Source organism: Punica granatum, chromosome 8 (genome assembly GCF_007655135.1).
Source record: "Punica granatum isolate Tunisia-2019 chromosome 8, ASM765513v2, whole genome shotgun sequence".
Taxonomy (NCBI): Eukaryota; Viridiplantae; Streptophyta; class Magnoliopsida; order Myrtales; family Lythraceae; genus Punica; species Punica granatum.
Window position 1 is genome coordinate 23,629,179 of NC_045134.1, and position 13,641 is coordinate 23,642,819.

The window sequence follows — 13,641 nt, forward strand, 5'->3', positions numbered from 1 at the left end:
GGTATCAAGCGAGAAATTGTGTCATGTGATGATCAAGCCCAAAGAACTCGACCCCAGAGCAAGTCTTGCTAAGAACAAAGGATGGAAACCAATGAGGATCCCTAATTCTTCTTTGCAGCAGAGCAGACATTGCAGAACTTCGACAATGCAGGACGGGGAAACATAGGAGAGAGACGGTTGAGGGGGGAGAGAGGGTCGCCGGAAAGGGGGCCAGATCTAAGGGAGGGAGGTCGCCGGAAATGGGGGCTCTGATCCTCCTCCCTCTCTCTATTAGTGGGAGCAGATCTACCCCGAGAGAATGAGCACATTTACTTTTTTTTAATTTTTTTTGGGAAGAAATTAAGAAGAAAACGACGTCATTTTTGGAGAGAAAATTGCCAATGTTGAACTTAACGTTCCAAGTCACCACTTAACGGGTCATGTCAGCATTTTTTATCATGAACGAGTTGTGAAAGGTAATGGAGGGACTAACGTGTTCTAACGTTTCATTTGCAAATCTTGATTTATCTAACGGAATTCTTTGAAGGACTAATTTGTATAGTGCTGTAAAGTTCAGGGACCAAAAAGTGAGTTTTGTCGTAATTTATATATGTTTGAATAATAATTATACATTCGTAAAGATTTTAAAGAAATAATTAAAATTATATTAAAACTACAACATGAATCACCGTTCTTGCAATTCTAAGAAGAGGACCAGACATGGCAAATTGGTAAATAACACCCGCCCGACAGCTTACTCTGCTCATTGGATCTCCGAGCCAGAGAGAGAAAGAGAGAGGGATTTCTGCAGTTTCCGATTCCGTTCTGAGCTTTGCGTAGCTCCGATCCGCCGATCTGGGCTTCGGCACGAGCGTCAGCCGAATCCGTCGGAGCAGAGTTTCGGCATTAATGACCAGAAACGTCTGAAGGAAGTGCCACAGATCTGGGAAGCTTGCATTCTCTCTACCCTGCGGATTGCGTCTGAGATTTTGGGGTCTGAAGTTTTGAGGAGGCGAAGATGAATATCTTCAGGTTCGCGGGGGACATGACGCACGTGTTCAGCGTCCTCGTTCTGCTCCTCAAGATCCACACCATCAAGTCCTGCGCTGGTACGTCACTTCCTCCCGACATTGACGTGATGCACTGTCCATTTTCGTGTGTTAATTCGGAAATTTGGGCATTTACAGTACACAAGTTGGTGGATTGTGCTTATTTGCATCATCCTTTTTTAGCTTCAGGAAAAATTGCCACGGTCTGCCTGTGATGGTAAGGTGAAGAAATGATTGTTCGATAAGTGCGTTTCGTAGTGAATTGAATGTGCTAGAGAGTAGAGTAGATAAGCCGTTAGTCAAATGAAGGAATGAGATTGGAGACAACATTTTACCCTGTTTGATTTCAGGTTCACATTAATGAGTAAAGAGATTGAAACTGGTGGTGCTCAAAGGAGCTTTTGGGACATGAAATCTTCCATTGAAACATCAGCTGCCAAGGGATTCGGTATTGATGAGTTCTTTGTGAATATCAGCTTCCATTGAGTAGCTCAGTGGGAATATCAGCTTAAGATTTTTCCTTCCATAGAATTTTGTCTACGTCAATTGACACGTAGTAACATTATCCAACATTCGATTGCTCAGGAGCAAGACCACAGGACAAGTATTATAATTCAATGCTATGTCTATTATTTATGAGAAGAAATGGGAAAGATACTGGATATCAATGAAGAGTCTGAGGTTGCTTGTTGGAGAATATCATATTTCTTCTTTGAATATCATTCTTAGAATAAGCATGCCTTTGCTTCCGACAATTATTACATCTTACAAATATCTCGCTTTTTGATGTTCTGATTTGATGCAGGTGTTTCCTTAAAGACACAAGAACTGTATGTAATTATTTTCGCTACGCGCTACTTGGATCTTTTCACGGATTATATCTCTTTCTATAACTCCATCATGAAGATTATATTCTTGGGGAGCTCCTTTTCCATTGTGTGGTACATGAGGCACCACAAGATTGTCCGTAGGTCCTATGACAGGGACCAGGATACATTCCGTCACTATTTCCTCGTGTTGCCTTGCCTTCTGTTGGCTCTCCTTATCAATGAGAAATTCAGTTTTAAGGAGGTAGGAATAACTAATTTGTTCAATAAGTACTTTCATTTATAACTATATTATCTCCCTGTGCTAAAGATGGCTTTATCCTTCTGTACTCTCTGGGTTCTATGCACAGGTCATGTGGACATTCTCCTTATATTTAGAAGCAGTGGCAATACTTCCTCAGCTTGTATTGTTGCAGAGAACTAGAAACATTGACAACCTTACAGGACAATATGTATTTCTGCTGGGGTATGATTCTGTTATTACTAGTCACTGAGATTTAGAACGTGCTATTGCTTGCATCTTTGTTACTGGTCTAAAATTCTTTACTTAACAAATCTCTGCACATGCCCGTATTGATGAACTCACTCTAGACTCAGCTCTCTTATGATTTGGTTTGTTTATGCAGCCTCATATGAGCTCTTAATTAGTAGTGTTCTGTTATTGTGGGTTTTAGGAGTTACCTGGTCCATTTCTGTTTTAGGCTGAATATATAGTATCTATGGTCAAGTGAAAGCATAAAATACTCGATCAAGAAGTATTATCTTATGCTAAAAATGTCTTCTATGAATTGCTTTATGCCTGGATTTGGCGCTAATATCATATATATGTATGTATATATATCCTGTTCATAGGTTGCTTTTCTGTTATTTCATGTGCTGAGAACTCATTCTTATTTTGATGCAGTGCTTACCGGGCATTCTACATCTTGAACTGGATTTATCGCTACTTCACTGAGCCTCACTATGTTCATTGGATACGTATGTCTCTCTCTCTCTCTCTCTCTCTCTCTCTCTCTCTCTCTCTCTCTCTCTCTCTCTCTCGGCTTTGTCAGAATGACCTTTAGCTATCTGCCTGGAGATATTGCACTGCATAAGCCATTATAGTAACATTCAGTATCCATAAGGCACATCGTTCCCCACTTTTGCGAGCGTAATGAATCTGTTTATCCAAAGAATGCTTTACTTGCTTTTCCTCTATCAGTTTCCTTGTTTCATATAATTACATGTTTTTCTTTATTCTTTGCTAAGTTGTTCTTGTTCCATGGCAATTACAGCTTGGATTTCTGGGCTCATTCAAACATTGCTATACGCAGACTTCTTCTATTATTATTTCCACAGGTAAATGGCCTTACTTTTTAGATATTCCCATAAATTCTACATACTTAAGATCATTTGCTCGGACCTTTTTCAAACTTGCAATCCTTTGGCAGTTGGAAGAACAACAAGAAGCTCGAGTTGCCTGCTTGAGTCCATGCCTTTCTTTTTCATATAACTCCAGCTGGGGGAGGATGTCTGTGTAATGGTTAGTTACTTTACGCGATTTATGAGAGGAATGCTGATTCTTTTCCTAGAGAATTACAAAATGGTTGGGCAGTGTTGGTATCAACTGTTTTTTAGTATAGAGGTTCAAGATGAGCTACCTTGATTTTGTCATGAGAGAGTGTCCCATTATCTAGCCTACCCTGCCATTAGTAAGGGTAGAGAAATCAATGGAAAAATATTTCAGAGCTGGGCAATAGAATTTTTTTGTTCAATTTGTTTGATATATAATAATCCTCTTCTTTTATGTCAGAAATTGAGGTCCTCCATAGACTTACTAGAAGAACCTCATTTGAGAGCTACATAATTAGAATCTCAATTTGAGAGGAATTCCGATAAATAATACGCAAACATGTTCAAGATGAAAGTTTTACCAAGTATTTTGTCTGCTCTCACGGGAGTCCATGCCCATTGAGCAAGAATGCAATGGAGGTAGTTCCACTGATTGCTGATCGCGGCATGCAGATGTTAACTTACAGAGCTGCTGTGCCCTCTCATTCCCTTTCAACAAGTCGATAGATACATGCGAGTCTCAGTAAGTGCATGTTCGGAAATCTGATTACCATTCACGGTTTCAGTCGCATGGTAAGCCCATTGCCACTCGGAGAGACTAGTTGAATCTTGAATCGCAGCCAATAAGCAATCCTATAAACGAATAGAGATGCGTATTGGATCAGATCAAACTAAAGAAAGGGCAGTTTAATCCGCTGAGATGAAATGCAGCATATCATATCGACATTCTGGTAACGAACAAAGGCGTGCAGGGATAAGATGCAGCGAGTATCATATTTTATGTGCCTGGCCCTTGCCTTTGAGATTTTATTTCAGTTCACTGCAAAGCAATCTGCATCAATTAATTCATCATCACAAAATGATCACTGTCGAATTAGCATTTGATTTGGAAATGTCCGACATCTCCACGAATTCAGTACTTGTGGGTCGAGCTTGGCAATGGACTGCCCAAACCAGCAGGCTATCCCATGACGAATTTGCCCAAATGCGGAACTTACCCAACTTGGAGTTCTCTACAGCAGGTGTCATTGTAGAATTTCGAAATATATGTTAGTAACTCGACCCTTACAAGGGAAGCAACAGAATCCTCGATTACTTGAACATTCCGATCGCTCAGACTTCGGGTACGGGAGGCAGTTACGGCATGATTGATCCACCAGAGGGAAAAGTTCAGATTCTTTGCTTGTGGGAGACCACAAGGTATAAATGAGAGGCAAAGCATCTGTCCCTTCCCCAATAGTAGAATCTGTTAAGTATCTGGAAATGTCTCAACCCTTTCTGAGGAAATGCTTCTTCTGCAGGGCTTCTCTTAGCCTGCACAGCATCATCACCATTTATACGCCTTCTCCTGTCCGGCGGATATCAAATCTTCAAATATTTGCAACGAATTCCTGATCTGAAGCAACCGTAATTCTGTGTTTCTATATCTGCGATAATTTGTTCCGTGTGTTATTCTTACATGTCATCTGATTTCTGGTATTGCAAGAGGCTGCACTTTGTTGTTTTTAATTATGAAAAGTTCATGATTGCATCAAACACAACCAATATAAGTTTGATTAGCTCGGTTAGAAAACATCTTCTACCTCTGGTTCACATAAGAATCTTCCCGGTTTTGCGATTGATATTGATTTACTTGCACTATGTGTATCTTTGATATCTTCAGGTAGAAAATGGCTGTCCCAGAAGTAAATGAGAAATTGCTTAGAGAACTTGAAGCCATGGGGTTTCCTTCAGCGCGAGCAACTAGAGCACTTCAAGGTTCAGGTGATGACTGATATCTTCCATTGCATTTCGGCCATACTAGGAAACTTGAAGGACTATCATTCTGATAGCAGTCAGTAAAATCCTTGTTCTTACTTCTTTAGGTAATGCTAGCATTGAGGCTGCTATAGATTGGATCATCGATCACGGAAATGACCCGGATGTTGATGAAATGCCAAGGGTGCGACTCAAAATGCCGTCTTTATCGTACTTTTTCATGGCATAAGATCTCTTCAAAACTTGCATATTTCCGAGTCTGAAATTCTTCGTGGAGCATGTAAATCATGCAACATAAAGAATAGTTCCTCATTTTAGTGCTATTTGTATGCTAATGTACAAACTTTTGTAGTTACGCATCTGTCTGCTTGTTTGCTTAGGTATCGATCGATCTCGATGTCAGGTCACCAGAGCCGTGTTTTGTCACGGAGGAGATGAAAAAAAAAGCACGGCAATTAAGGTTAGTGTCCCTTCCACTGTTACTTCCTTCCTTGCTGTTCTCGAGACCTTTCATAACAATTGAGGTTTCAGGGACTGCGCGCGGAATAATAGACCCGAAGAGAAGAACTCGCCACGAGAAAGAGAGAAGGTGCTTAGTTTTGATCATTACTATTAGCTTAATTCTTCGGGTAAGTAGAAAAGATAATTTAACATCGATTTACATGCTAAATATAAGCGAGAACATGTTCACTGCAGGAGAGGATACGGGCAGGGAAAGAACTCTTAGAAGCAGAAAGGATTGCCGAAGAAATTGAAAGAAGACGGTTTTTCTCCGATCTGAATGTCGTTACTCTTTCTTTTACCCTTTCTCATTTCCTTAGTAGATATAATTTCTTTCGCCTCATCTGCTATCAGCTTCTTGGCGTCACGGAAAGCAGAGAAAGAGGAGGAAAAGAGGGCGAGAGAAAGAGTCCTTCAGAAACTGAGGAACGATAAGGTGCTTCTTGATCGAGTCCATTCATTTATCTCTTACAGTTTCTTTTCTAAGTTATCATGGAGATTCGGGTTTCACATTCTTGCTTTCTGCAACAGTTAGAAAGGAGGCAGAAGCTCGAAGTGTCATCGGACAGCCTCATGTCTTCAAAACATACGCTGCCTCTCGGAGAGACTAAAATGGTATTGAGATGAAAGCAGAAAAAAATGTATTTTTTTTTCTCTAGTTGCGATGGAAGAAGCTTGGGTTTATGTTCATTTGCTTTCTTGCTGTTGCAGAATGCACACGTTTATTCGGCTGCAAAGGCAGAGCAGATGAGAGAGTGTTTAAGGTCTATAAGGCGTAATCACAAGGTAATATGTCCATTGTTCTTCATTGGCATATAGTAGATGAATGAGGAACTTGCTCGGGATTCTTGTTCGATGTAATTTCACATGTTACCAAAGTGCAGGTTTGAATCAAGACTGGTTTGTTCTATTTGTATGCTTAGTCATTCTTCTGATCGGCCAAAGCACAATTGAACGTTTCCGGTTTCAGGGCGATGATGCCAGAGTAAGGAGGGCATTCCAGACTCTACTGACCTACATAGGAAACGTCGCGAGGAATCCTGAGGTAGAAAAGTTCAGGAGGATCCGACTCAGTAATCCCGTGTTCCAGGTCCGGTTTTTCTCCGACTACCTAACATAATCGTGTCCATGTCATGAGTCGTCAGGTGATCCATACGAACTTGTCATGACAGGAGAGAGTGGGGGCACTGGAAGGAGGAGTCGAGTTTCTCGAGCTCTGCGGGTTCAGGAAAACCGAAGGGCTCGAGTTCCTATTCCTTCCCCGGGACAAGGTGGACATGGGAGTGCTGCATTCAGCTGGGTCACAACTGAAGTCGGCACTTACAAATCCTTACTTTGGACTTCTATGACCGGAAAAAGTATGTGAACCTGTAAATCTTATCTTATAGAGACTATTTCTGTTCGTTATCGATGTCATCTTCGAAAATGAAGACTTCGAACTGATCGTCGGTTCAAAGATTAGATAAACTTACTATTATGGAATGATTTATTCCTCACTATAATTTGTATACATATCCTAGTTTTCCATATTTAGGTGTCACTAGTTTAGCCATATTTTATACTTTCCATTTTTTGATTGGACTTGGCTGTATACATATACATCGAATTAATGAAAACATACCAAGTTCTTCTGCTTGAATTCGCTTTTTACATGGTATCAGAGCGGGTTATGCTTCCGCGCGCTCATGTGGGCTCACACCACGCCAGATTCGATTTCGAGGTAGCCAAGAGTGCGCCTCATGTTAATCAGGCCCAAGAGTGGTCCGGTCCAGTTCCGAGGTAGCTAAAGGTGCACCTCTAGTTAGGCCCGAGTGTGGAGCTCGAGGTTAATTTGGTATTTGTCCCCCCTTACCCGAGCACGGAAGAGGATGCTCGGCTCGGGTCAGTTGTTAAGGGCGGGTGTTTAAGGCACGTGGCACGTGTTGGACCACACGTTGCCACGTGAGGGCGGGTGTTGAGATATGTTGTCCCACATCGAAAAATTGAGAAAGAAACCACAAGCTTATATGAGGCTTGGGTCCAGTAACCTATCAGCTTAAGCTTTTGGGTTGCAGATGGGCTCAAGTCCGTGTAGGCCCAAGTGGGTATTTCACATGGTATCAGAGCGGTGGTCCTGAGGCCAGCCGTCTCGTTATCTTTGCCGGCCAGAATAGCCGAGCTTCTCTTGCCAGTGTGGCTCACTGAGCGTCATCTCTTGTCTTCCTGTTTATCGTCACCATGACGAAATCAGCAAATAACAGTGAAACGAGTGGAAACATACCACCTGTTTATCTCTTCACCCCCTCTGATGGTCCCGGCACACAACTCATTTCCTGCAAATTAAATGGCAGGAATTACAACACTTGGTCTCTAGCAATGCAAACAGCGCTTCAGGCCAAGAACAAGCTCAGTTTTATCGAAGGAAAAGTATTACAACCAGCAGAAGGAGAACCTCACCGTGAGCAGTGGGTGACTTGTAATTCGATGCTCCTCTCATGGATTTTCAATCACCTGGACGAAGGGTTACAGAACTCAGTGGCAGGAGCGAGAAATGCAAAAACTCTCTGGGACGATCTTAAAGAACGATTTTCCCAAGGTAATGAAGCAAAAATTCATCAGCTTAAGACTGATATTTGTTTGCTCAGACAAGAGAAAAGATCAGTTTCAGAGTATTATTCAAAGTTAAAGAGTCTCTGGGATGAATTAGATATGTATCTCGATTTACCCGTATGTTCATGTGATGCTGGAGCTCGACTAATGGCTTACAAGGAAAAGGAGAAATTGCATCAGTTCCTAATAGGACTCAATCCCGAGTTCCAGACCATCCGCTCTCAAATTTTGAGCATGGAGCCACTGCCAAATGCGAATAGGGCACATTCGATTGCAGCAAACGACGAGGCACAACGATTAATCACACACGGCAGAGAAACAATTTCTGAATCGCTCGGTTTTGCAGCAAAAATTAGTCACGATTTCGGGGGAGGATCAAACCCTAACCCTAATTTTAGCAATTTCACCAGAGGAGAAAACAAACCTCGAAGCCGCCCGTTCTGCGACTACTGCGGCCGGAATGGCCATGTTCGGGCCACTTGCTATCGGCTGAATGGGCATCCGGGTTCCGACCAGAGAAATCCGAAGGGATCCGGCGCTGGTGGCGCTCGGCTGGGCGTGAGGAACTCGGCATCTTCTCCCTCGGCTCTGCAGAACAAACAAGGAGGAGGAGGAGGAGTCGGGTTTTCGTTTTTAGGAGACCCGGGTAACTCCTATTCGGGTGGCCCATCTCATCAGCGCCAAGCCCAACTGAATCGTGGGCAATGGAGACCCGGTCCGTCGGCCCAACAGGGTTTCTATCATCAGCCAGCCCAACATTCCTTTATAGGCGCAGGAAACTATACTGCGGCACAGGCCCATGCCGAAACACCTGCGGACCTTAGTAAATTGGCCCATCTTTCTGAGGCCCAACTACAACAACTTATGTCAATGATTCCTCGCGATGATGGTGAGGTTAATCGTCTAAGTGGTGAGACTTTTGAACCTATTACCTCAAATCTTGACTGGATTATTGATTCGGGAGCTTCACGACATATGACTGGCAGCCTGGATAATCTTTTTGATATTACTCCCGTCAATAATGGTCCACTTATTCATGTTCCAAATGGAACAACAAAAGCTACTTTTATAGGCAAAGTTTCTTTTGGAGCCAATTTGATACTTCAAAATGTTCTTTATGTGCCGGATTTCAATTGTAACTTATTGTCTGTGGCTCAATTATCTTGGGAACATAATTGTAGTGTACACTACATTTCTGATTTATGCTTGATCCAGGACCGCATCTCGGGGAGTATGATTGGAGTGGGTGAACTTCACGGGGGGTGTGGATTTTACGACGAGTATCCTCATCTCTTCAGAAACTACGGGCAATGAGAGCAGATGATGAAGATATTTGGCATAAGCGGTTGGGACACCCTTCTTCCAGTCTTCGGTTTGAGAACAATTCTATTACTATGCATCGTTCAGTCAATAATTCGCTCTGTGACGTATGTTGCCGTGCAAAACAGACGCGTTCCAATTTTCCCATTAGTTCGAATAAAGCCTCATTTCCTTTTCAGTTGGTTCATTGTGACATTTGGGGACCTTATAAAATATCATCTATTTCTGGTGCTCAATATTTTCTGTCAATTGTGGATGACTATAGCCGGGCTGTATGGGTTTATCTTTTACGAAATAAGTCGGAAGCGCAAGGATTCCTGATTAGTTTCTGCAAGTTGGTCAGGAATCAATTTCATCGAACAGTGAAAACCGTGAGAAGTGATAATGGGTCAGAATTCATGAGTCGGCTTGTCCAAGATTATTTCTCTGACAACGGCATCATTCATCAAACCTCGTGCATTGATACCCCTCAACAAAATGGACGGGTTGAGCGCAAACATCGGCACATTCTCAATGTAGCCCGGGCCCTGATGTTTCAAGCCTCTCTTCCAATAGATTTTTGGGGAGAATGTGTTTCCGCCGCAGCACACCTCATTAATCTTACACCTTCAAATATCTTGTCAGGTAAGATACCCATTTGAACTCCTTTTTCGACAGAAGCCGGATTATAGACACATTCGTATTTTTGGATGTCTTTGCTATGCACACTATAATTCACGTGTCAAAGATAAGTTCGGATCACGTTCAAGACGATGCGTTTTTGTTGGGTACCCATTTGGCAAGAAGGGTTGGAAAGTTTTTGATTTGGAGAATCGAGAATTTTTTGTTTCTCGGGATGTTAAATTCGATGAGGAAGTTTTTCCTTTCAGCAGTCCGACACAATCCGGTTCGGAAAATTCAGGAATTCGGTTTTTGGACACTTCAGGCCCAGGGGGAGCTCAGGGGGAGTCCACAACCTCTGAGAATAGTACGGCTCATCCCTTATCCAGCCCACCTTCTTCCAGGTCGGTTGGGACTAACGTCGATACTGGTCTTCTTTTGGACCAACACCAATCCCTTGAACCCACATCGCCTGCTCGCATGTCAGGCCCTGCCTCTTCTGCCGACCCGGGACCTTCCTCTGACACAGACTGTATGGCAGACACCATAGCTTGTTCCAAGGCTCCGCGGAATATCCGAAAGCCAAGCTGGCTCAGTGATTTTGTCTCCCACACTGCCCGTTGCTTAGACTCTTCTTCTACCCCCCAATCATATCACCCGCTCCATCAAACTCTCCAGGTACGTCTCATCCCCTCGAGCATTATCTTCATTATTCTGATATTGATGCCACCCAATTATCGTTCCTTGCTGCACTTGACTCTGACTTAGAGCCAAGGACTTATTCAGAGGCTGCAAAGATTCCACAATGGCGCCTAGCCATGGCCGATGAAATTCGTGCCCTCGAGGATACCGGCACATGGACTCTGCAATCATTACCTCCCGGAAAGAAACCTATTGGCTGCAAATGGGTCTTTAAGATTAAAAGACGAGCTGATGGCACTGTGGAACGTTACAAGGCTCGACTCGTGGCCAAGGGCTTCACTCAGGTTGAAGGAGTCGATTTTCATGAGACATTTGCACCGGTGGCCAAATTGGTAACAGTTCGCTGCTTATTAACTGTTGCTGTTGCTAAAAAATGGGAGATGCACCAACTTGATGTTAATAACGCCTTCCTTCATGGGGACTTGGATGAGGAGGTTTACATGTCTCTTCCTCCTGGTTTTCGCTCCACCGAATCTAATCAGGTATGCCGTCTGCAAAAGTCCCTATATAGCCTTCGTCAGGCATCTCGAAATTGGTATTCTAAGTTCGCCACTGCTCTTTCTCAATATGGTTTTCAACAATCCGGCGCTGATCACTCTCTGTTCACCTTCTCCCATGGTGACACATTTCTTGCGGTTCTGGTTTATGTTGATGATATGATTCTCGTGGCCAATGATTCTGCCTCGTGTTCTAATTTTAAGACTTATCTTTGCCAATGTTTTCACATTAAGGATCTTGGTCCTTTGTCCTATTTCTTGGGGATAGAGATCATTCGGAGTGGCTCTGGCTTATTTCTCAATCAGCGAAAGTACACTCTGGATATTCTTACTGAAGCCGGTATGCTAGGTTCACGGCCTGCTTATTTCCCCATGGAGCAACAACACCAATTATCTCAAGACAGTGGTGACCCCATTTCAGATCCGGGCCAATATCGCCGTCTGATTGGTCGTCTCTTGTATCTCACCATCACTAGGCCGGAGCTCAGCTACCCTATACACATTCTATCTCAGTTCTTGCATGATCCTCGTCAAGGACATTGGGATGCTGCTCTACGAGTGCTTCGATATCTCAAACAATCTCCTGGACAAGGGATTTTTCTCTGTCCAACATCTCTATCTTTAACGGCTTACTGTGATGCAGATTGGGCTAGTTGTCCCATGACTCGGCGGTCATTGACTGGATATTTCGTCACTTTAGGCGGGAGTCCCATCTCTTGGAAGACCAAGAAGCAAACAACAGTCTCCAAGTCTTCTGCCGAGGCAGAATACCGAGCCATGGCTGCAACTGTCAGTGAACTTTTATGGCTTCGTTCTCTCCTCAGCTCTCTTGGTGTTTATCATGCCGGTCCAATGCATCTTTTTTGTGATAATCAAGCAGCTCTCCACATCGCCTCTAATCCAGTTTTTCACGAGCGCACCAAGCACATTGAAATAGATTGCCACTTTGTTCGGCAACATTTGCGCTCTGGAGCTGTCGCCACATCCCATGTGTCTACACGCTTTCAACTAGCAGACATCTTTACTAAGGCACTTGGGCGTGATCAGTTCCATTTTCTTCTCAGCAAGTTGGGGATTCGAAATCCTCATTCTCCAACTTGAGGGGGAGTATTATGGAATGATTTATTCCTCACTATAATTTGTATACATATCCTAGTTTTCCATATTTAGGTGTCACTAGTTTAGCCATATTTTATACTTTCCATTTATTGATTGGACTTGGCTGTATACATATACATCGAATTAATGAAAACATACCAAGTTCTTCTGCTTGAATTCGCTTTTCACACTTACTTCTTTCTCATCGATACCTTTTGCATACTAAACGCGACAATGTATGACCTGTCGCATACTTGGACCAAATGAATCCCAGTGAAAGTAAAACCCGATACAGCCCGTAAAAGGTTCGGCTCATCCACGCATCATCCAAGAACCTACTCGGCTTAAACGGATCGAGCCCGGTCGGGCCTTTAGAACTATCTTCATTAACTGTGTATCTTACAATTTAGTTATTAGTGGGTGAGTAGTGTATGCACGGATCATGGAAGAAAAGTAAACAAAGTTGTGCGCGAAGCATTATGACATGGCCATTGTATTTCCTTTATTTGTCACTCATTTGGAATTTACACTCCATTTTTAAAGTTTTCTATAGATGAAAATTTGATCAAATTTTCTACCATAATTTTATAATTCAATTTTGTCCTTAAGCAAAACTTATTTCACAGCTAAGTAAATGTGACAGAGTGGAAAGGAAAATGGGTAATTGCACTGGTGGTACAAAAAGTTTCACTAATATATCAAGTTGGTCCAAAAAGTTTTTTTTGCTACTTGATGATACAAAATGTTTCAAAAGTGTAATATGATAGTACAAACCGTTATCTCACCATTGACACCGTCAAGCAAAACCGACGTGGTCGAAAAGTGATCGACACGTGGCCCTGATATGTTTTTAGGAGTTGGTGGAACGTTACATGATAGCAGTAACTGGACTCCTACCTCATCGTTTCTATTTCTCATTATATTCTTCTTTTAATTAATTTTTTTTCTAATATCAATATATATATATTTGTATTGATTTACCCAAAAAATTATGGATGGAAAAGTTAACAGAATTAGTATTTGCTATAAACAAAATTATTTTGATATGCTTAAATTTACGACAACTCTTAAGTTTGATCATATTTAGGAGAAAAAAAAGATAATACATGTTTTTTTTTAAATATTAATCCTCATCCTTAATTCAAATCGAAGCCCAAACTCCCCTCCATG

At 42.4% G+C, this 13,641-nt stretch overlaps 3 protein-coding genes across 9 annotated transcripts; all 3 read left to right on the forward strand.

Moving 5' to 3' along the window:
- Positions 1–670: 670 nt before the first annotated feature.
- Positions 671–3,609, forward strand: LOC116189253 (ER lumen protein-retaining receptor-like). Of its 4 annotated transcripts, XM_031518836.1 has the most exons (8): positions 671–1,088; positions 1,167–1,245; positions 1,379–1,476; positions 1,834–2,099; positions 2,206–2,321; positions 2,760–2,833; positions 3,130–3,193; positions 3,286–3,609. In XM_031518836.1, the coding sequence occupies exons 3-8, from the start codon at positions 1,389–1,391 to the stop codon at positions 3,320–3,322; spliced, it is 645 nt and encodes a 214-aa protein (XP_031374696.1). In that variant the 5' UTR covers positions 671–1,088; positions 1,167–1,245; positions 1,379–1,388; the 3' UTR covers positions 3,323–3,609. The 4 variants fall into 4 exon arrangements, with proteins under 4 accessions (XP_031374696.1, XP_031374695.1, XP_031374694.1 ...); XM_031518835.1 differs by lacking the exon at positions 1,167–1,245; XM_031518837.1 differs by lacking the exons at positions 671–1,088; positions 1,167–1,245 and adding an exon at positions 1,614–1,709.
- Positions 3,610–3,755: 146 nt separating this feature from the next.
- On the forward strand, positions 3,756–7,304 carry LOC116189252 (UBX domain-containing protein 1-like). 4 transcript variants are annotated; one of them, XM_031518831.1, is made up of 12 exons: positions 3,756–4,606; positions 4,708–4,882; positions 5,070–5,170; positions 5,272–5,348; positions 5,545–5,624; positions 5,696–5,753; positions 5,861–5,928; positions 6,020–6,101; positions 6,197–6,280; positions 6,377–6,451; positions 6,636–6,755; positions 6,838–7,304. In XM_031518831.1, the coding sequence occupies exons 3-12, from the start codon at positions 5,077–5,079 to the stop codon at positions 7,012–7,014; spliced, it is 915 nt and encodes a 304-aa protein (XP_031374691.1). In that variant the 5' UTR covers positions 3,756–4,606; positions 4,708–4,882; positions 5,070–5,076; the 3' UTR covers positions 7,015–7,304. The 4 variants fall into 4 exon arrangements, with proteins under 4 accessions (XP_031374691.1, XP_031374689.1, XP_031374690.1 ...); XM_031518829.1 differs by having other exon boundaries at positions 4,708–4,813; XM_031518830.1 differs by lacking the exon at positions 3,756–4,606 and having other exon boundaries at positions 4,662–4,813.
- Positions 7,305–7,882: 578 nt separating this feature from the next.
- LOC116188867 lies at positions 7,883–9,568 on the forward strand. Its single transcript, XM_031518326.1, has one exon. It carries the CDS (start codon positions 7,883–7,885, stop codon positions 9,566–9,568), a length of 1,686 nt encoding a protein of 561 aa, XP_031374186.1.
- The last annotated feature ends 4,073 nt before the right edge of the window (positions 9,569–13,641 follow it).